Source organism: Lepisma saccharinum, chromosome 1 (assembly GCF_977018435.1).
Source record: "Lepisma saccharinum chromosome 1, izLepSacc3.1, whole genome shotgun sequence".
Lineage (NCBI taxonomy): Eukaryota > Metazoa > Arthropoda > Insecta > Zygentoma > Lepismatidae > Lepisma > Lepisma saccharinum.
The window spans coordinates 222,562,189-222,583,764 of NC_139229.1; the positions used below are offsets into that span (position 1 = coordinate 222,562,189).

Below are 21,576 nucleotides of genomic sequence, written 5' to 3' on the forward strand. Positions count from 1 at the left end.
TAGCAGTCCGTAAACCATTGTTGAAAGCCGTATACAAGCGTAAAAGGCTGGAGTGGGCCAAAGATCATGCTAACTGGACCATCGAACAATGGAAACAAGTAGTTTGGACGGATGAATCAAAATATGAAAAATTTGGTTCCAACCGCCGCCAATACATTCACCGCCGCGCTGGAGAAAGAGTTTTGAAAGCTTGTATTATTCCAACAGTGAAGCATGGAGGAGGAAGTGTCATGGTATGGGGATGTTTGGTAACAATATGGTTGGTGATTTAGTGAGAGTGCAAGGAACACTGGAACAGAAACAGTATCATCATATTCTTTCACGCAATGCTGTACCATCTGGGACAAGATTAATTGCTCGAGGATTTGTCTACGACAGGATAATGATCCTAAACACACATCAAAATTGTGTAAGCAATATGTCGCAGGAAAGGAAGCCGAAGGAGCATTGCAGTCAATGATTTGGCCTTCCCAATCACCTGATTTGTCACCAATTGAGCTATTGTGGGAGGAACTTGACAGGAAGGTAAAAGCAAGGACACCAAGCTCTGTGGAGGAGCTGTGGCAGAGTCTACTGGAATCTTGGGAAGGTATGAAAACAGAGACATAAGAAAAACTCACAGCAAGAATGCCACGCATATGTAAAGCTGTCATCAAATCAAGGGGAGGACACATTGACGAACAGGCAGTGTGATGAAAATGCATTTTGATGCCTTTTATTAACATTTTTAACAAAAATGAGTCACATGTGTTCAGATCCGGGGAATATGGCAGCCAACCGAGTCCCCTTCCAGTGGCCTCTGGGTACCCCATAGCCAGAATGCGGTCCCCAAAATACTCCTGACCGTGACATTTTCACTTGCAAATGGCCGACATCAACACGTTGCGTGCGCATACGCATACAAATTCCCATCATGCCCTGTGGCCAGCCACGCAGTTTGGACGTCATCACGCGAACCGTTCAGAAATTATGACTGTTTTATTTCATATAGTTCATTAATTGTCACCCTGTATATGCACTATGGTGGTTGGTTTCAACTAATAGCATTTTATTTTCATTTAAACAATAAATTTCATAGGTGAGTCTAAACTTTCTGCCGCTATTGTACATGGTGGATTCCATGTCAAAGTGTTCCTGAATCTCAATTTCTGAAATTAAATGCTGTTACTTTATTCTATCCTGTGCATCAACAATCTAGACATGTCATTGGGATAAAAATAAAAATTCAAGTATTATACATAAATAAGTTACATGGTATACAAGAAGGACAAGTTAAATATCATTTTGACCCTAGGCAGTAATACATCCATTAGCACAACACTAACGAAACATCCATCATAGGTTCACTGCGGTTAAGTTCATTGCTGGTGCAGTACAAATTTCAATCTTACTTTTCATTCTTATATAGAAAAACATAATGACAAGACTTTCTCAGTCGAAAGAGGAATGATGGCAGTTAAAGATATCAAAAAATGAGAAAAATCGTTTAGGAGCTGTTTTGAGCTGTAAAAAACTTGAAATTTCAACATTTGAACAGTGTGTTCGAATTGGACTAAGTTTCAATTGTTTATAATCTCATAATATTCTACTGTCTTTTCTCTTTAAAAAAGATCAAAAACACTTCTGTACCTTGATTTGTTCCAGAAATATACACAATTGAAAATGCATATTTGTGAAAAATGAGTTCTTGATCTACCCTCACATAATACGTAACTTTTATTACCTCAACGACTGCACCATCAAATGTCCACTCATTCTCTGTGATGCATGGGGTACCAGCTCCTTCATCAGTGAAGGCATCTCGCAGAGTGCAAAGGGTCTTGTAGAGTGCCTGATCATCAGCGTGCAGATCTCCAACGATTTTTGGGTGGCTCTGTTGACAGAACTGAAATACGCATAATGTATTCTCTGGTTCTTGAAAATAATGCCTCAAACTTCCTATCTTCTTTTACATGCAGCGAAGAAATTCAGATTCTGCACCTTTACAGTCACATTTGTTAAAATGGTCCATCACATAGGAATGTGCTATCTGATTTTCCAACAATTCTCTGCAGAACACAGTATAATCAGGAGTGTAACTTTCGAATGTGTTCCAAAGGCAGTACACATCAGAGTAATTGTGCGTACGTGTACGGGATGTTAAATTTGGATACCAAGATCATTGTCTACCCCAACATTGTTCTTCCCTGCCATTGTGACAGCTCGACTGTAGAATATAGCTACACCCATCATCTTAACATGTACGTCCACTGACATGTTCTGAAATTCGATCCGGCATTTGCATCTTCTGGCTGGCGCTATACTGTACCAACCTCCACCTGCAACTATATAGCAACAGCGTCACTCTATGAGCTGGCGGAGAATTACAACTGTACATCCCAAATGCACCTTGTGACCACTGGGGATTGCCAGGTATATTGCCACCGGCATAGCACTATTCATGAACATTTGACATTGTTTTGTCATCACACAAGAACGCTCCTACAATGATATATCCTCTTTGTGTGGGTTAGAGAGAAAACTTGCCTCATCAGAAGTCGAATGAGCAGGATCTCTTGATGGGTCATTCCCTTTCAACCAACTACCTCAAGTTCCTTTCCATGCAGGGGAGAAAGTGCTGGTGGGGGTTGCTTTGACCAACCTCTCCGAATATACAATGAGAGGGAGTTAGTTTCCTTCCAGAGTTGTGTGAAAATGATGGGATAAAATTTCTCCCTCTGACCAGCCTCTCTGAAGGAATTTTCCTAACCAAGCACATGATGAGGGATTCCACAGAGAGAGAGAGAGAGAGAGAGAGAGAAGAAGGGAGAGAGAGAGAGAGGGAGAAAACTTCGCAGAAAGCAAAGATTTGAACATGGGGGCCTGAAGAGAAAAAATAATAATCAAATTTTAAAAGAATAAAAATATTCAAATTTTGGGAAAAATGTTATTTTCAAAAAATAATCTTCCTTTTCTTCTACTTGATAAATGAAAATTGAGAATACAAAATTCTTGTCATGATATTGACATATATGCAATATGCATGTAATGTTTTGAATCCTCAAGTCAGAGTTTTCTATGTGGGGGCCCGAGGAAGTTCAAATTTCGAAAAGAAAAAAAAAAAAAAAAAAAAAAATAACTTTAGTCTTCTACTTCTTAATGACAATCCTGCTTTTTGACTACAGGCTAATATGTACTGAATGAAATGAGGTACAATTTGTATCTGTAGCATTCAGTTTCCTAAATATAAGATTTTATTTAAAGCCCTGTGGAATTTAAATTTCCCGCTGAAAACCCTCCCCACTGTTCTGGCCTGCACCGTGTTGTCACATCCAGTGTTTATAGTTGCATCCAAACCACTGACGTTTCCTCACACTCAACACGTTGGTAAAAATTAAATTGTTAACCCTCACGCCTTTCATTTTTATGAAAAAAACTGAAAATTTCTTCTGAGTGTGATGCACTGTATTTTTATCCCCCAGTGCAGTATCGAGATATAGGTTGAAGCATTTCCCCCTTTTTTTATTGTTCTCCGGAAAATGCAATGTTGAGGGAAAGGACAGAAATCAGTATGTACGATCAGTACTCACATGGCACTTTAGTGAGCTGCTTCATTGATTTCGTGACAGCCAGTTCAGAAGAGGAGAAGGAACATTTTACATAGCAGCTAGGCAGAGAGAGGAAGGGAAAAAAGGGAGACGAAACAAATAATTTAAAAAGAGAAGCGAATAAAGAGACTTTCAGAGAACAAAAAATGCACATTAGCACCCTCACTGCTGGTAAACTTTCTTCCTTTTGCAGCACCTTATGTTCAGGGTCAGGAAATGGTACAGTTATAATAACTTAGATGGCCTTACAAAAGTCATTAACAACATACTTTGCTTTGGGATCACTGATTGCACTTAATAAAAGTAAATTATATCTGAGCTACCCATTCATTTTGCGTTGTCTGAAAATAACTCTCAATAATTGTTTTTTATTAAGCGGAAAATCTTACACCTATTTATATGTCCAATTACGTGCCCTTTCCTCACAAAAGTTTTGTTACAGTGACTGCACTCGTAGGGACGTACACCTTCATGTATTCTAAGATGCACAACAAAATGTCTCTTCTGTGAAAATGATTTGTGGCAATATTTACACTCGTGTGGGCGAATACCCTCATGCATTTTCAGATGCTCAGTCAATGATCCTTTGCATACAAATGATTTACTACAATGTTCACATTTGTATGGGCGAATACCTTCATGTACTATAAGATGTCTTCCCAAATCTCCTTTTCTTTTAAATAGTTTGTGACACTTGTCCCATTCGCAAAAGGGGACTTGTTCATGCATTTTCAGATGCTCAATCAGAATGTGTCTTTGTCTAAAATCTTTGTTGCAATAGTTACATTTATAAGGGCAAATCCCCAGATGCATATTAATATGATCTCTTAAAAGTCCTTTCTGTATAAATGCTTTTTGACAGTAGTTACACTCAAATGAGAATATACGTTCATGTCGTTTAAGATGTCGATTCAGTCCTCCTTTAGCTGTGAAGAATTTGTTGCAATATTTGCATTTCCAAGGCTTTATACCTTCGTGTATTCTAAGATGTTCATTCAAATGTCCCTTCTGAGTGAATGATTTCATACAATGGGCACATGTGTAAGGCGGAAGCGATTTATGTACTCTAGATTTACTAACTGGTTTGTGTCTGGCATTTCTGAGTCTATTAAACTGTGAGTTTTCCTTATGCTTTTTCTCAGTTCCACCTGTTATCCCAAAGCCTACATTAACATGTGGAGAATGTATATTTGCAGTTATTTTATTTCCTTGTTGATTTGCTGGTGTATCACCTCTCAGTTGGAACATACAAAGGTGTTCAATTGGTTGGCCATTCTCGAACCTGAAAGAAAAAAGTAAATTATAGGATGAATACGAAGCACACATCGATTATACTGATTGTTAAGATAACTAAATATCCACAAATTAAAACAATTGGTTCATCACTGCAAGAGATGATTGAAATATGAAAAATTTTAAGATTTCACCAAAATGTGGCAGCGTGTGCATATACATACATAATACCAATTAGCAGTTAACAAAAAGCTTAAAGTGACATTGGCTTGCAGCTTGACTTCGTTAAAGTAACTCTTATGTTATTCCATCATCTTATACTAATTTGAAACAGGTTTGGCCTCCTTAAAAGGTTTTCTAAGAGTAGAGATGAAGTGAATTAGTTATTACAATGGGTGTAATACAATTAGTGTATTACAACAAGTTTATAGTTGCTTCAAATATTTTGGAAAGGTTCAAATGTTTTGGAAAGGGAGATAGTATTTGCAAACAAAATGAACACTTTTAGTGTAGCTACTAGAAATGAGATTATTTGATTGTATGAATTGTTGTTTTAAGTCCATTTTATGCACAGATAGGCAAATCAGGACTGCACCTACAGGTTAAAGTGGGATTCGAACCATTATGTGCCTCCACCAGGTATCACACAGGATACTTATATAAATTGATGCATTAAGAAGATTGATAAGGAAAGAATTGCTCACTCACATGATATTCCATTTTGGCATTGCCTTCACAAATGATACATGCATTAAACTATAAATCTGCTTTTTAATAAGGACCAAAAAACATACTTTAATGCATGAATCAAGTTTCAGGTGCATCACATATATTTGATACATTTAGTTTTCTGTGTATAGTACCTTCCCAGGGGCTTCCGTAATTTTGAATAACGCCTTCTTGCTCTTTAAAGTTCACTTTTTTCTCGAATAATCTAATTGGTATTCTACAGCTTAAATTAGTATCTGAACCTCTGAATCGAATCTAGGGCACATTGATTCAAAGACAACACCATATTCTAAGCCATCAGAGCTTTTCATTCATACACAAGGCCTCCCCGATGGCATAGTGGTAACATCTTCGCCTTGTAATCCAGGGGTCCTAGATTCAATACCCAGTGGAGGCAGACAGTGGTTCGGATCTCACTTTAAAGTGTAGGTCCAGTCCCGATTAGACTATCTCTCAATAAAGTGGACATTAAACAACAATTCAATCAATCAGTCATTCATACACAAAACATGCACTCGGATTATTATCTTAAAAGCAACTTCTGCGTAACATTTTGTGCAATTATTGTGAATGATATTGTTCAACTCTTCAATCTACTGAAATGAGAGCTTCTCCTCCCTGAATAATATATAGCTATAGGGTGATTCCACGTGAAATCATCCAATTGAAAGACAAAAAGTTCCTTCATAGTCATGGATTTTCTTCATATTTTTTTTACTGGTAGATACTTGGTCCAATATTAGACTTGTCCAACAAATATTTTATAAGTTATAAATTTTTGAAAATTTGAACGATTTTCAGAAATTGGGTGGACGAACGAATTCATCATGTGACACAAAACATGTCATATCTCGGAAACTATGTGCAGTATTTTGATGATTTAGGTATTGTTGGAGAGGAAAAGGACAGTCCTAACAGAAAATGACTATATTACCTTTTCAGAACGTAGAAAAATAATTAAATAAAGTAATATGTTGTGATGAAAAAAACTCCACTTTGGGTAATTGTTTGATAGGGAATCCCATATTTTACAATGAAAATTCTTACACAGCATAATCAATCCATGTTAAACATAATATTAAAAAATCAGAAAGGTAATATTTTTCATAGTAAAAATATCACAGATTTCAGTATAGGGTGTATGAACCAATTTTCCACTGATATAGCTATATTTTTGACAAATGGCCCTAAAACACTCACAAATTACCACTAATATGAGTACACATGTTAGAAATGTTGAATAAGTGGGAGAAGTATCCATCCACTTTTAGTTCACAGAAATTGTCCTAAGACCGGAATTTTTGTCCAGAATGCATATGGGTCAGTCTATACCAAATGTTCAAGCACTGGTTGCTTGACCACATTTAAAATATTCAATACTTTTGTTGTTCTAACACATATGCAGGGGTAGTTCAAAGCAGGCATTATTTTCCTGAAACTTGACTTTGTTTACAAATGGTATCCATTTTTTTTTTGTTTCATCACTTCGGGTATTTTTGCCCTTTGCAGACAGTTGCAATAATTATGATAGCTTGGCTATGAAAAATGTTAGAAAGCTGTGGTAAACAACATTGTTTTCAGTACATTTCAAGCAACCAGTGCTCAAACATATAATATAATCTTCTGAGTTATATATTTTTTGAATTATTTATTAAACAACTAAACGAAAATTCCAAACAGTAGAACAAAAATTGTTACAAAAAGAAGCTATTCGAGGGTTACTATTTATGTTTTGAGCCTAACAATGAAAAAACAGGAATTTGGCATTGAAAACTGCTTTATTGTTTTTCGAAGTATTCTCCTTTATGGTCAATACACTTTTGCATTCGTTCGAACCATTTGTCAAAGCAGTTTTTCCAATCTTCTTGAGACACCTCCATAATATGGTTTTTGAATGCATCAACAGCGTCTTCCACCGATGAAAATCGTTGTCCAAGCAATTTATTCTTGACATTCAGGAATAAGAAGAAGTCATTGGGTGCCAAATCAGGACTGTACGGCGGATGACCCATCAAGACGAGATGTGTGACAGCTGGCATTGTCTTGATGAAGAATGATCCGACGGCGTTTGTTTGTTTTCCGTATGTGACCGAAGACCTCTGGCAAACAAATTGTTGTGTACCATTCAGAGTTGACCGTTCTACGTTCCTCTAAAGGCACAGTTGCCACATGACCAGTTTTCCCGAAAAAACAGGCGACCATTTGTTTCGATGTGCTTCGAGCACGAACAACTTTTGTTGGATTGGGTTCATCTTGAAACACCCATACAGTCGACTGCTGTTTACGTTCCGGCTCATATGCATATATCCATGATTCGTCACCTGTTACAATCTTATTTACGTCTTTTGAATCACCACGATTGTATTTATTGAGCATTTGTTTGCACCAATTGACGCGAGCGTCTTTTTGAGTTTTTGTCAAATTGTGTGGGATCCAACGAGAACATACCTTTCTCACAGCTAAATGATCATGTAATATTTTATATATGCTGCTGGGACTAATGCCTATGGTTGCCTCAATCTCACAGTATGTCACATGACGATCTTGCAGTATTAGGTTTTGCACAGCATCAATGTTTTCTTGAACAACAACTGATTTTGGACGACCTTCGCGAATCTCGTCGGTGAGCGAATGGCGGCCACGATTAAATTCGTTATACCAGCATTTCAGAGTGGCAAAGGATGGGGCTTCATCGCCAAATGTGGAAGTAAGTTGATCGATGCACTCTTGTCTTGATAATCCACGTCAAAAATCGTAAAAAATCATCGCACGAAAATGTTCACGAGTTAATTCCATTTTATTGTTGTCGCGCAATCTCCAAGGCAACATAAACAACACAAATGAAGCTATTGACAAAACATTTGAAGTACGTTATGGTCAATAATGCCAGACGATTCCGTGCAAACGTCAAATTGCGCCTAACTTCAATCAGTGTTGCCAAGGCTCAAAATATAAATAGTGACCCTCGTACATGTATGCAGTACTTGCCCCCATATACATCTGTATGTGTATCACAGAATCATGCAGTAGGAAAAATCAGACTACTGCCTGGTCATAGTTGCCAATCATTACAAACTTACTAAAACAAATATCTCCTACAATCCCCCCCCCCTCAAAATGATATCTTACAAACATCTAATATCATTTCGGTCGATTTCCTTTTAAACAGCATTATGAATAATACTCTTACATTGTTTCTCATGCAGATTATGACATAGTGATTTGGTAAATAAATCTGCTGGATACAATACACAATTTGTATCACTTGATACAAATTGCACTTCCACAACTCCTTCCATTACTTTCTCTCTTATGAAATGACGTTTTATTGCAATGTGCTTGATTCTTGACTTATCCACAAAGTTCTTAGTATGTGCAATAGCTGCTTGACTGTCACTTTTGATCACTGTTGGTTCCACATCTGCATCTTCTAATTTAAGTGAATTCAGCATTTGCTTCATCCAAGTAATTTCACGTGCACAAGATGCTAATACTACATATTCAGCTTCCATGGTACTTAATGTAATTGCAGTTTGCTTTATGCTTTTCCAAATAATAGGAGCATTTCCAAGATTGACTAAGTAACCAGCAATGCTCTTGCGATCCTCTTCTCAGTTCGTGTAGTCAGCATCGCAGGATGCCACCATTGGTTTTCCTACAGGTTGATATGTAATACCATAATGTTTGGTTTTCTTCACATATCGAAGAATTCTTTTCGCTGCCTTCCAATGTTTTCTCTTAAATTTGGAACAATATTGTGCTAGTTTACCAACGGCAAATGTTATATCTGGTCTGGTCCTTTGAGATATAATATCCCACCAATAAGTTCTCGATAAGGGATATCAACTTCCTGTATGTCTTCATCTGAAAATTCAGGTCGACTTTCCATTGGTGTATGAACATTCTTGGCATCTTGTAATTCAAATCTTTTCACCAGCTGATCAACATAATCTTTCTGTGATAACGTTATCCCACCCGTATCTAGATAATTGAATTTCATTCACCCCTAGCAAATATGATGCTAATCCCATATACAGTAGGCGCCCTCTAGTTCGGCTTTGGTTGGTTCGGCCCGCCCTTACTGATTTCTTTTAAGACTTATTTTAGTTTTGTAGGTCAATAATATCTTTTAACAGTTCGGTTTTTACTTTAGGCCTACGTGTTTTCTACGCAGTAAAAGGAATACTGTACAGCATTTACTTTTTTTATTGTCTCATACAAATTAGTGACAGTGTTTATACCGTTGTGTTTTGTGTTTTTCATTTCATTTTCATACTTAATGAACCAGCTATCAACAGTTGCATTTGTGAGTGAAGGTAAAGAAAGTAGACGACACCTGACAATGAGAAAAACATCATGTTGTCGGTAAGTAGTTTGTTTTTGTACAGTAAAATACACTTAAACATGGTTTATACTACCATATAAATAATTTTAATGTATGGCCGTACCATTTATAGGATATATTGGTCTTTTTTTGCTTTACTTCGGTTCGTTCGGAGATTTTTTTGTTCGGCCTACGGTTTGGTATCGAGGTGACCAAACTAGAGGGTGCCTATTGAATTTCACTTTCAAACACGTTTCCAAAAATGTCTTCAACCACTGTGTCGCTGCTTCATTTTGTGATATGGCTAGTATATCATCAACATATACCGGGTGTCCGAGAAGTCTTTGTATGAAAACAAAAATTAACTGTATCCGCTATATGCAACATAGACATGAAAAAAAGGTACCAAAATGTTCGGAAACTATTCAAGTTTTTTTTGTTTCAGGTTTCTGTAACGTTGCGGTAGTGTAGCAGTGCCAGTGTCCAGCAAACCGGAAATGTACACAAATCAGGAAAAAGCTGAGTGTGTCCTGTGGTTTCACGAGAGCAGGTCACAAAAAACAGTGCAGAGACAGTTTCAAACATCGTACGGAAAGGTGCCGCCCGATGGTAGGAGCATTAAGTCGTGGTATGACTATTTCAAGACCACAGGATCTGTTGCTGACAGACCGAGAAGTGGCCGACCATCAACCTCAGACGAAAGGGTGGAAGATGTCAGAATGGCTTTTGTGCGCAGTCCGAAGAAATCCGTGCGTACGGCCTCACATGAATTACAGATGCCAAAAAGTTCTGTTCATGATGTGTTACACAAACGTTTACTGTTTCGTGCGTACAAAGTGCAAATCCTGCAGGCTTTGTTGCCCAATGACGGCAAATGTCGGTATAACTTTGCGGTGAAAATGTTATCACGCATTGACGCTGATAATGGCTATCTGGAACATGTTGCTTTTTCAGACGAGGCGGTCTTTCATGTCAGTGGTTTAGTGAATAGACAAAACGTGCGTATCTGGGGTAAAGAGCCCCCTCATGAGGTGAGGGAGTCGACCATGGGCAGCCCGAAGGTGAATGTTTGGTGCGCGCTGCTGCATGACAGAATAATCGGACCATTCTTTTTCTGTGAGGACACCGTAACATCTGGAGTGTATCTCGATATGTTGCAATTGTTTGCTGTTCCTCAATTGCTAGAATATCACCCAGATGTTATCTTTCAACAAGACGGTGCACCGCCACATTGGAGTCTGGACGTTCGTTCCTACCTTGATCAGACATTTCCTGGAAAATGGATTGGTCGAGATGGACCGACAGCGTGGCCTGCACGATCTCCAGACATAACCCCTTTAGATTTTTTTCTATGGGGTTATGTGAAAGACAATGTCTACAGAACTCCTGTATCCGATCTTGCAACTCTGCGACAATGGATAACCCAAGTCATCACATCAATCCCTCCTGTGATGTTGGCTAATGCATGGCGAGAAGTTGAATTTCGACTAGATGTACTCCGTTCTACCAAGGGTGCTCACGTGGAGATTTATTGATTTCTTTCCTATTGCCAATAAAACTTGAATAGTTTCCGAACATTTTGGTACCATTTTTTCATGTCTATGTTGCATATAATGGATACAGTTAATTTTTGTTTTCGTACAAAGACTTCTCGGACACCCGGTACTATTAGTATCAATCTTCCCATTTTTGAGTCTAAACTGTAAACACAAGGATCAACTTTGTTTCTATTAAACCGTTTCTTTGTTAGTCTCTCATCCAAATATTCATTCCAACATCTTCCACTTTGTTTTAAGCCATATATAGACTTTTTCAGTCTGCAATACAGTCTTTCTTATGTCACTTTTTTACATAACCTTCTGGTTGTTTCATATATATATATATATATACACACACATACATACTACATACATATATATATATATATATATATATATATATATATATATATAGTCTCCTTCAGTTCACTATGTAAATAAGCATTCTTCACATCACATTGGTCTAGTATCCATCCTTTTTCGACAGCAATTGCAGTGAGTAATCTAGTTGTGTCGAAACTTGCTACAGGAGCATAAATGTCATTGTAATCTATGCCTTTTTCTGTGTGAAACCTTTAGCTACTAGTCATGCTTTGAAGCGCAAATTATTCTCATTTTTCTTTTTCTTTTTCTTTGCAATCAACAGGTGTGACTCCACGTGATAATTCTGCTAATTCCCCAACATCATGTTCCTTTAGTGATTCTATCTCTTCTTGCATGGCTTCAACCCAATGTCCAGCTTCATTACCATTCATTGCCTCTTCAAATGTTGTAGGATCTTCAAGGTACTCATTTTGGACTGAGTATGACAGTTCATTTATTGTCTGATTACAGCAATGTTTTTTCCGAGTTGGATTCTTTCTCGGTGCCATATGATGTTTTCTGGTTAAGTTTTCTTCAGATTTTTCACCCATTTCATCTTCTTCTTGGAACATATTTTCCAAGTTATATTCTGATTCTACTTGGTCATCTTCATTGAAAAATATGATTTCTTCCTTTAAATTTCCTTTGTCTTGGGAGTTGTCATGCTCTTCAACTTTGTTACCATCTTCTTTGAATACACAATCTCTAGACTCTATAATTTAATTTACCTCTTGGCATCCAAACTTGGTATCGGTATCGTCGCCCACGAATTACATACCCAACCAGTATACCCTGTTCAGCTCTTGTACTTAATTTTGAAGTACGCTTTTGCTTAGGTGTGTGCACAAAAACTTCACATCCAATGGCTTTAAGATGTCTCACACTAGGTGTTTTTCCAGTCCACAGTTCATATGGGGTTTTTGTTTCAATTTCTAATGTACGCTGCTGTGTATGTTACTTCAGCCCAAAGTGTCCTTGGTATGTTACTATCACTGAAAGCACTTCTCACATGATTTATAAGTGTTCAATTCATACATTAAGCCACCCCATTGTTCATACCATTGTTCTTTCATGTATTACTCCATGATCCTTACAAAAGTCATCCCATTTCTTCGAACAGAATTCCAACCCATTATCAGTTCGTATTATTTTCAAACTTTTTCCAGTTTTATTGTAGATTAGGCACACACAGGAGATGTACTACGTAGAAATTTTCAGCCATCCTGCATTTCTCGCTGAAAATTTCTACGTAGTTTTTCCACTTTATTTTTCAACTTCCACTTTCCAATCCTTAAATGTCCTAAACACATCATTTTTGGGTTTCAAAAAGTAAACATATGTATACCTACTTGCATCATCTATTATGCATAATACATATAGAGCACCACCTAAACTTTTCACATCAAAAGATCCCATGAGATCGGAATGCACATGTTCGAGTATTGAAGTTTCCCTTTTTGTGTCATAACTACTAAAAAATGGTTGCCGGGTTGACTTTCCTATTAGGCAATTATTGAATGGCGTTGGCTTATCTAACTTACAATTAAGCTCTAACACAGTTTCTGACTTTGCCATTTTTAGAATTTGATGCTTCCCTACATGCATAAAATGCTGATGCCACAAATCTAATGATTCATTATGCATTCTTTGTGTTGACATATTACATTTTACAACCTGACTTAATGTGTTTACAACATATAATCTACCTTGCTTTTCAGCCTGAATCAATTTGTTCCCATACTCATCATAAATACAACAACCCTTGTTGTTAAATACAATTTCCTTATTATTTTCTGTTAACTGTTTTACTGACAAAATGCCATGTTTTAAACCAGCAACCAAAAAAGCATTCTTAGCTTCAAATTCACTAAGTCAGGGTGGCTACAAATAAACAGAAATGAAATTCCCTTACTTTTCCAGATTTTTCAGGACAAAATTTGCATTTTTCCTGAAACTAAACTAAATCGATGTTTTTCCAAATGGAAATAATAAACTCATACAGATTCAAGTATGGATTTGTTAAGTACCACTATTATCTTCTATGAAATTGACTAAATTCCCCTTTTCTCTATTATTTGAATTCAAACTGCAAAATAGTGAATTTGGAAAATTATTACAATTCACAAGCTAGGGAAGGATTACAGAATTTTATCATATGCAATAAGTTTAAAATAAAATACTTGATTATTTTTAAAGTTAACACTAAATGAGATTAGAGTAAAGAGTGATTGATTAAGAAATACATTTTGTAATTTATCAGTCTCATTATCCATTCTCGGTATTATATGTTGATATTTCCACTGAGGTTTGGAACCCTCTGCTTGGAAGAACCATGAGCACGGACTCATTTTTCGATGCATAAAGCTACTTCTCTCTTCTCTGTAAAGCAAACAACTTAACTCTTGCATATAAGTGAAATAATTGAATCGTACAAACAAAAGTGTCATATTTCCTTACATTATCAATGGGATTTCTCCTTCAGTACAGTATATCCAAGTGAAGTACTGTGAAACTGATAACATGCAGTTATACCATTATTGCTGACGAAAAGGGTATGTAGGTATTTGAAATTTAACGTAAGAAATTTATAGAATTGCATTGTATAGGTACCTGATTTAGCTAACCAAATATTAAAACATGAACACACTGTTAATAACAGCTTCTGAAAGTTCATATATGAGGGGCATCTTGAAAAAAGCTCCATGTAATCTGGTACAGTCGCAATGCAGCCGTTTTAGGACAGTTCTAGGTTAAAGATTGCAGCTCTCATACAGTCTCCCACCGACTGTGATGTAACCTACGTGTAGTAATCAGATTTTTGCATGCTCAGAATTTGGCACAGAGCCACCAGCAATCTTGTGAAGTGTGCAGGCCGGACGCCGTGAGTGATAGCATAGTCAGACGATGGTGCAGACAATTCACGGAAGGCCAATCAAATGTGCACAAGCCCATACAGCTGAGTACACACGGGGCCCTTTGCATCACTTCAGGTGAGAGATCTTGGACCACCCCCTGTACAGCTCTGTCCTTGCATATACCGACTCTCATCTCTTTGTTCAACTGAAGAGGTTTCTGGCAGGACAAGGATTTGACAGCTAAACTGCAGTAGAGATAGTTCCAGTCTTTGCTGTCAGACACATATACCATGGGCATACAAAATTTAGTGCCATGCTACGACAAATGCCAGAACAACAGTGGTGATTATGCCGAAAATTAGGTTAGGATGTTAGGACTGTTAGTAATGCAATAAATTACTACTGATATTCTTGTTTTATTTATGCCTAATCGGTAGGGACCTTGATTTTTTGTTATATTTTTTCAAATTGGTTTATTTTTTTATTTTTTATATTTTACTTTTCAGTGTTATTTTTCCCAAAATTCACATTTCCATTTTAGCGCATTTTCCGGAAAATACCTGAAATTATACCTTCATGGTGTTTTTAACTCTTTCACTGCTGACTTTTTCAAGCTAATGTGGCCTTCGCTGCATAGTTTTTTTGAGGATTTTTCAGAATTTTAAAAAATTGTAAATCTGATCCACTAAATTCACAGTCCAAAATAATGTCCAAAAGCTCTGTTAATTACAAACTTACCTAAAACCAGGCCCGTAACTAGAATTGGTCTCCAGGGGGGGTTCACGGGTTATCGGGGGGGGGGGCTTTGTAATCTGAGAGTTTCAAAACCTTACATGCTGCCATTCTTGTTTACATACACACGGCAGTACACGAAGTCCATTTGTTCAGAAAGGAAGCACGATTTGTCCTTGAAAACTAATTGAAAAGAAAGCCGCTAGATGGAAGCATCAACCAGTAATGCTATCGTTACGGGGCGACTTCACTCGACACCAGCAGCGACGAGAATATTTCAAATCGACTGCAGTCGCTTTCCGTAAGTTACACATATTGAACCAAAGCAACTCACGTCGCTTCCCGCAGCAAAAGAGTTAAACTACAGTTTCAAATTGTAAGTCACATGGCCTACGCCTCTTCGTGAGAGTTTGATATCTTCAAACTTATTTTTGGAAAGTTATTTTCCATACCCCCTTCTTTTTTTCATTTTAAGGTAAGTATCTTAGATAATGGAATTTTCCCCGTATTTACTGAAGGGTGCATAATGACCGTAAGTGGCAACACATCCAAAAATTTTAAATCAATCAATCTCACGTGACAGATACAGATATATTATGGCTCCATCTTTTCTTGACTTGTTAGTGTTAAGTTTCCCAAAATTCGTATTTTTGTTTTAGAACATTTTTCTGCCAAATATACCAAAACTTAATACTTCTCTTGTGCTTTTAAACTATTATTTTCAATTGTAGGTCACATGGTCTATGTATGAGTTTGGTATATTGGAATAGCTTTTTGAGGAAGTAAATGTAAAAGTAAAGTGCTCCCCTGTGCTTAGCACCAAGCCATGAAGGCATCTAGGGGGTGTGGAGTTAGGGCCCCACACTTTCTTGATCACGGCCAAAGGTGGAGGTGATGTGATTCAGCACAACGCTCCTGGCTACCTTTAGCCCCCAAAGTTTACTCCAGGTACCTGCTTGATACAACGCTGGGTGGGCGCCGGAGCAGTTTGAACAGGTGGAAAAAATCTCAGTTCTCCCCCACAGGTCTCTCGCCACTCACAATCTGCGGAATTTGTCCACCGGCAACAAGCCTATATGTGGGGAGCATAGGGGAAAATGCTGTGTGCACTGCACTGATGAACTTCCAATCAGTTTTTTTGTAACTGAAATGTTTGTCAAGGTTTATTCTAACAAGTCATGTTCATTAAAATTCAATTTTTTAAAAAACCTATTGGTTGTCATATTTTTTTTTTTAACCCCCTCGTAAATTTTGCAATACGTTAGTTTTAACAAAACTTTTCATATACGTTAGCTTTCTAGGGTTAAATATGGTGGGAATTTGTTAGTATGTCAATTTCATAAATTAATTTGTTTAATATGGAATAAAGAAGAACTCCCTCAACAGTGGAAAGAATCAATCATTGTTCTGGTGTTTTAAAAAGGTGATAAAATGAACTGCAATAATTACCGTGGAATTTCTCTCTTCTCAACATCATATAAAATATTATCTAATATTCTTTTAACAAGACTAACCCCATACGCTAATGAAATTATAGGTGATTATCAATGTGGATTTAAACGTTACAGATCTATTATAGATTAAATAATTCACATCAGACATATGAGAAAAAGTGGAACACAATGAAAATGTCCAACTATTCATTGACTTTAAAAAAGCATATGATTTGGTTAATTGTTTGATTTGGTGTTTTAAGTCCACTTTATGCACAGAAAGGCTAATCGGGACTGGACCTACAGTTTAAAGTGGGATTGGAACCACTAGTGCCTCCATCGGGTATCGAACCCGGGATCCCTTGATTACAAGGCGACGATGCTACCACTGCGCCATCAGGGAGGCCCATACGATTTGGTTAAAAGAGATAAATTATGTAATCTATTATCGAATTTGGAATACCTTAGAAGCTTGTTAATATGATAAAAGTATGCAATAATGAAACAGAGGCCATGTCCGAATTTGCAGCAGATGTCGCCTAGAGCACTGTTCCACCAGCGGAATCCACCAACCGTCTTTGTTCGAAATGGTACATAGGTGGAGCTGGAAGGGAGAGGTGGAAAGCGCGACAGGTGTGTGTTTCAACTCGCTCTGGCCCTGTGCTTGACAGCCACATTGCAACTTTCACCTTGCAGAGGCAATGTTTAATGAATGGACAATGAAAAACTCATCAAAACTGAAGACATTTGCAAACTCTATGCCTGCCTCACATACAACTATTTCCAGTTTCAAGACATTTTCTTCTATCAAACAGAAAATCTAGCGAAAACCTCTCTGCACCCTTGACAAATATTGTGCTACATAGCAGAAAAATTACATCCTAGTCATTTACAAACAGGACAAAGATGTAAGCTGCCTCCTACACACCCCAGTGGAAAAATTCACCATAGAGGAGGAGGAAAATGGCCAAATCAACCTCCTCGAACTCAGCATCTGGTAACATCAAGACAAATTCATCACATCTATGTGTCAGGTTCAGGCACCTAGTACATCCATGCAAAGTCCAACAACCACCCCCTCCCAAAGAAAGCTGGAGCATTGATTAAGTTCTATAGAAAAGCGTTCACACAAAGCTGCCTGGAGGATGACCTCCAAGATGAGATAATAAATTGCCATATTCAAAAATATCGTGCAGGCAATAGCAACTAGATGATATATCTTCACGATATTTTGGCAATATACATGTATATTGCATCGACAATATATCATCATGATATTTGGTGATATATATCATGGAGATGATATATCGCTGATATCACGATACAGAAAAAATATCTTTTCATCTGTGTTCCTTGACAACATAACGCGATATCAAATTTATTATATTGTCCATCCCTAGATAGCATGTATCATCTAGATAAGATTAAGCAATGGATACACCCAGCATCAGCTATCAATGTGGTGCGAAAAAGCAGAAACCCAGTTAAGACACCACGATGCAGAGATAACTCCACCAAGAAACCAAACCCATATCACCCCACCACATCATGCAAATTTTATCCAAAGGTCTTAAACACCTCAACATCAAACTTGCTCACAAGTCTATGTATCAAATCGGAAGAGCCCTACCCAAATTCAAAACATAGTACCTACCCAAACGTGCATCCACTGGTGTCTAAAATCTAAATGCCAATCCCACAACAGCTATACCAGCAGAACCATCCATACGGTTCAAGAATGGATAGAGGGGAAAAAAAACATGCCAAAAAAAAAAAAAGATTAGGCCTTTTCCAGCACCTCCATACCACAAACCACACCATCTCCTCTGCATCAATACTTCACCCAACCAGCTCCCTCATAGAAAACACCATCAGAGAAACCTATGCCATCATCTAACAGTATCCAGAACTAAACCTAGTTATTGGACAAGCACATTCAATGTGGCACCACATTCTTCAAAAAATCCCATACTGTCCCCCTTCCACCCATCCAAGAAACATGAACCACATTGCACCAAGCAGCACAATGGAGAAGGCCAACACCCTGCAATGCTGTCAGACGACATAAATTAAAAAAAACTGCCAGCTGAAAGCACAGCAAAGGATGCAAACCAAGAAGCATGCACCAGCACAACCAGACAGGAAAAACTTGACCTACCGCCACCTGGAAACAAACAAAGCAGTGATGCATTACAATCTACACTCAGATGTCATATCCTCAGTCAGGCCAGTACCCAAGATTTTTTTGAGGGAGGGGGAGATCCATGTTTACCTGTGTGTGGGGGTGGGGGTGTATATATATTAGGGATGCGCCGATACCGATAAAGTACCGATGCCGATAACAGATATTCTACCGATCAGATATAAAATTAGAAATGGTCCGTGAAGAACCTGAATGGTTTATTAATAACCCATAGCTCTACAGCCCGTGAGGGCCTTGGCTTACCTACCGACTGCTGGTCTCCCTCCCACACTGTTCCTCCGTCACCTGTTGTAGCGTGGAGATCTTAGACCAGTATTGGGGATCAGCCCGACGAGCCCCCAGCCGTTGCAGGTCTTCTCGATCGGGTTACGCTCACTCACTCGGAGCTTCCCAATTTCCTCACGATGGTGGGTTGCCACCGGCCCCATATGTAGGCCGAATAAATTCCGACCAGAGCCGGATTCGAACCTACGCCGTCCCGCAGGGAACGATCTCAAGACAAGTGAACGCCTTAACTCGCTCGGCTACGGAAGAGGATTAGAAATGGTCCATGAAGAACCTGAATGGTTCATTGACGACCTTAAAAAATGTGTGTTTCAAGGTGACTGCAGTGAAAAAGAAATTGCATATAAGACATTTACTTTTTTAGAAAGTATGGCATGGAGATTATCCATAAAAATTACAACAAAATGACAGAATTTTGCACTAAATTATCAGATATTTATCTATATATTGGATCAGTAAAATAATCGGTAATTTTACCGATAAACCGATACACTGATATGCCTACATCGGCCGATACTGATAGAGTACCGATTAATCGGTCCCAGCCATAATATATATATATACATATACAGTGGCAGCTATTTGAGGGACCTGGGAGTAGTTACCCCCGTCCATGGCATGTTAATGCTTGTCTACCAAGAGAAAATAACTGTCCTTGCCCCCTCCCATTTCCCAGTTTTGGCACCCAGTCGGCGATACTTGTCATAAGTATTCGGATAGTTCTGAGTTTCGCAAATTAATAATATTTTCAAATTTCCTTCATTTTCTTATACAAGAACCATTGAACAGCCACGATAATTTTATGTTTAGAAAATAATATATTTATAAATTAAATTATACACATTAGCAATTATTATTACAATAAAGAGTTCTAAATGTGAGTTAACCCATAGCCCGCTACGATCCAAAAAAGAGAGAGAGAGACATTTTCACCTGGTAGCCAGTAGCAGCAACTGGGTGCCAAGACTGGGGGGTCAAGGAAAATTTACTTTTTCTTAGTAGACAAGTTTGAGTTTGAGTTTTTGCTTTAGGTCCACCTTTATGCACAGACAGACTAATTGGGACTGGACCTACAGTTTAAAGTGGGATCCAAACCACTATGTGCCTCCACTGGGTCTGGGTAGACTAGGCTTAGCATTAAGAGGCCATAGTGCAGGAGCAAAAGTGGAAATAGTGGGCAGAGGGGCAACTGCTCTCCATGCCCTCCAATCGCCGCCACTGCTGGTAGCCTTGCATCAATGGTTATAAAACTAAAAGTACCCAATATCGCAAACTGCAGACTTCTGTAGACTGCCTCTCTGCACAACAAATACATTCATTTATGCAAGAACAAAATTGAAATTTTTACAAGTTTGAAAATTGTCAATATTATTTTCTTGGCTCTTTATAGGTTCAATTTTAACATTTTCATGGCTCGAGGGGGGGGGGGCGGATGGCACCCCTGGCCCCTCCCCTGGTATGGGCCTGTCCTCAGTTAATGAAGGCAGTGGGCCTTCGAAATTAATTTGAAATCATCCAAATTAGCAACGCAGAGGCACCAAACCTCACATACGTAATCAAAATTACCTCCACATAATGTGCCCCTTGTGCTGAGAATGCAAGAAGCACTTTGTCCAGTCATTATGCGCCCATATGAGAACATCTGGAGAAACTGTGTTAGAGGCCTATGGATGCATTGGACCCATATTCATCATCCAACCTCATGCCACTGGAGCATCTAAAAGCAGGGTTGTTAAATCCAGTAAAGCATAAATTCTAATGGGTTCCGCTGCAGGACCAGAACCTTCTTTCTCACACAATTTAAATTTGGTTCAAGCTGTGTATTGTTTCATAGAAACAAGGTTCCTAGACCTTACTTAAATTCATCCGGAAACAAGGTTCCTGGACCAAATTGAAATACTTTCATCATAAAAAGGTCCTTTAAGGCCTATAACCCATTTACACTTGCTGATTTTATCTCCTGGATGGGAATTGAATTTATTTACAATCCCTGGACCTTTAATAACCTTAGAATTGTTAGAGATCTAGGAACCAATACATTCTAATGTGTTCTATTGGGTTCTGCAACAGGACTGCAACCTTTTTTTCTCGCACAATATACATTTTGTCCATGTTGCGTATTGATTCATTTCAATACAGAACTTGGACCCTATTTAAGCTGATCCGGAGAAAAAGGATCCTGGACCGTATTTAAATTCATCTGGAAAAACATTTCCTGGACTGAATTGAAATACTTTACAGATAAAATAAGTTCTTTACTGTCCACAGTCCCTTTATGCTTCCTGATTTTCTCT

The 21,576-nt window shown here is 38.0% G+C and overlaps 1 protein-coding gene across 1 annotated transcript in view; it reads right to left on the bottom strand.

The window, feature by feature from the left end:
• Positions 1-3,106: 3,106 nt before the first annotated feature.
• Positions 3,107-21,576, bottom strand: part of LOC145992024 (uncharacterized) — a 28,702-nt gene continuing 10,232 nt past the window's right edge. The window contains exon 2 of the mRNA XM_083128050.1: positions 3,107-4,869. Within this exon, the coding sequence (XP_082984176.1) occupies positions 3,942-4,869 (928 nt within the window). The 3' untranslated portion in view covers positions 3,107-3,941. The remainder of the gene's footprint in view (positions 4,870-21,576) is intronic.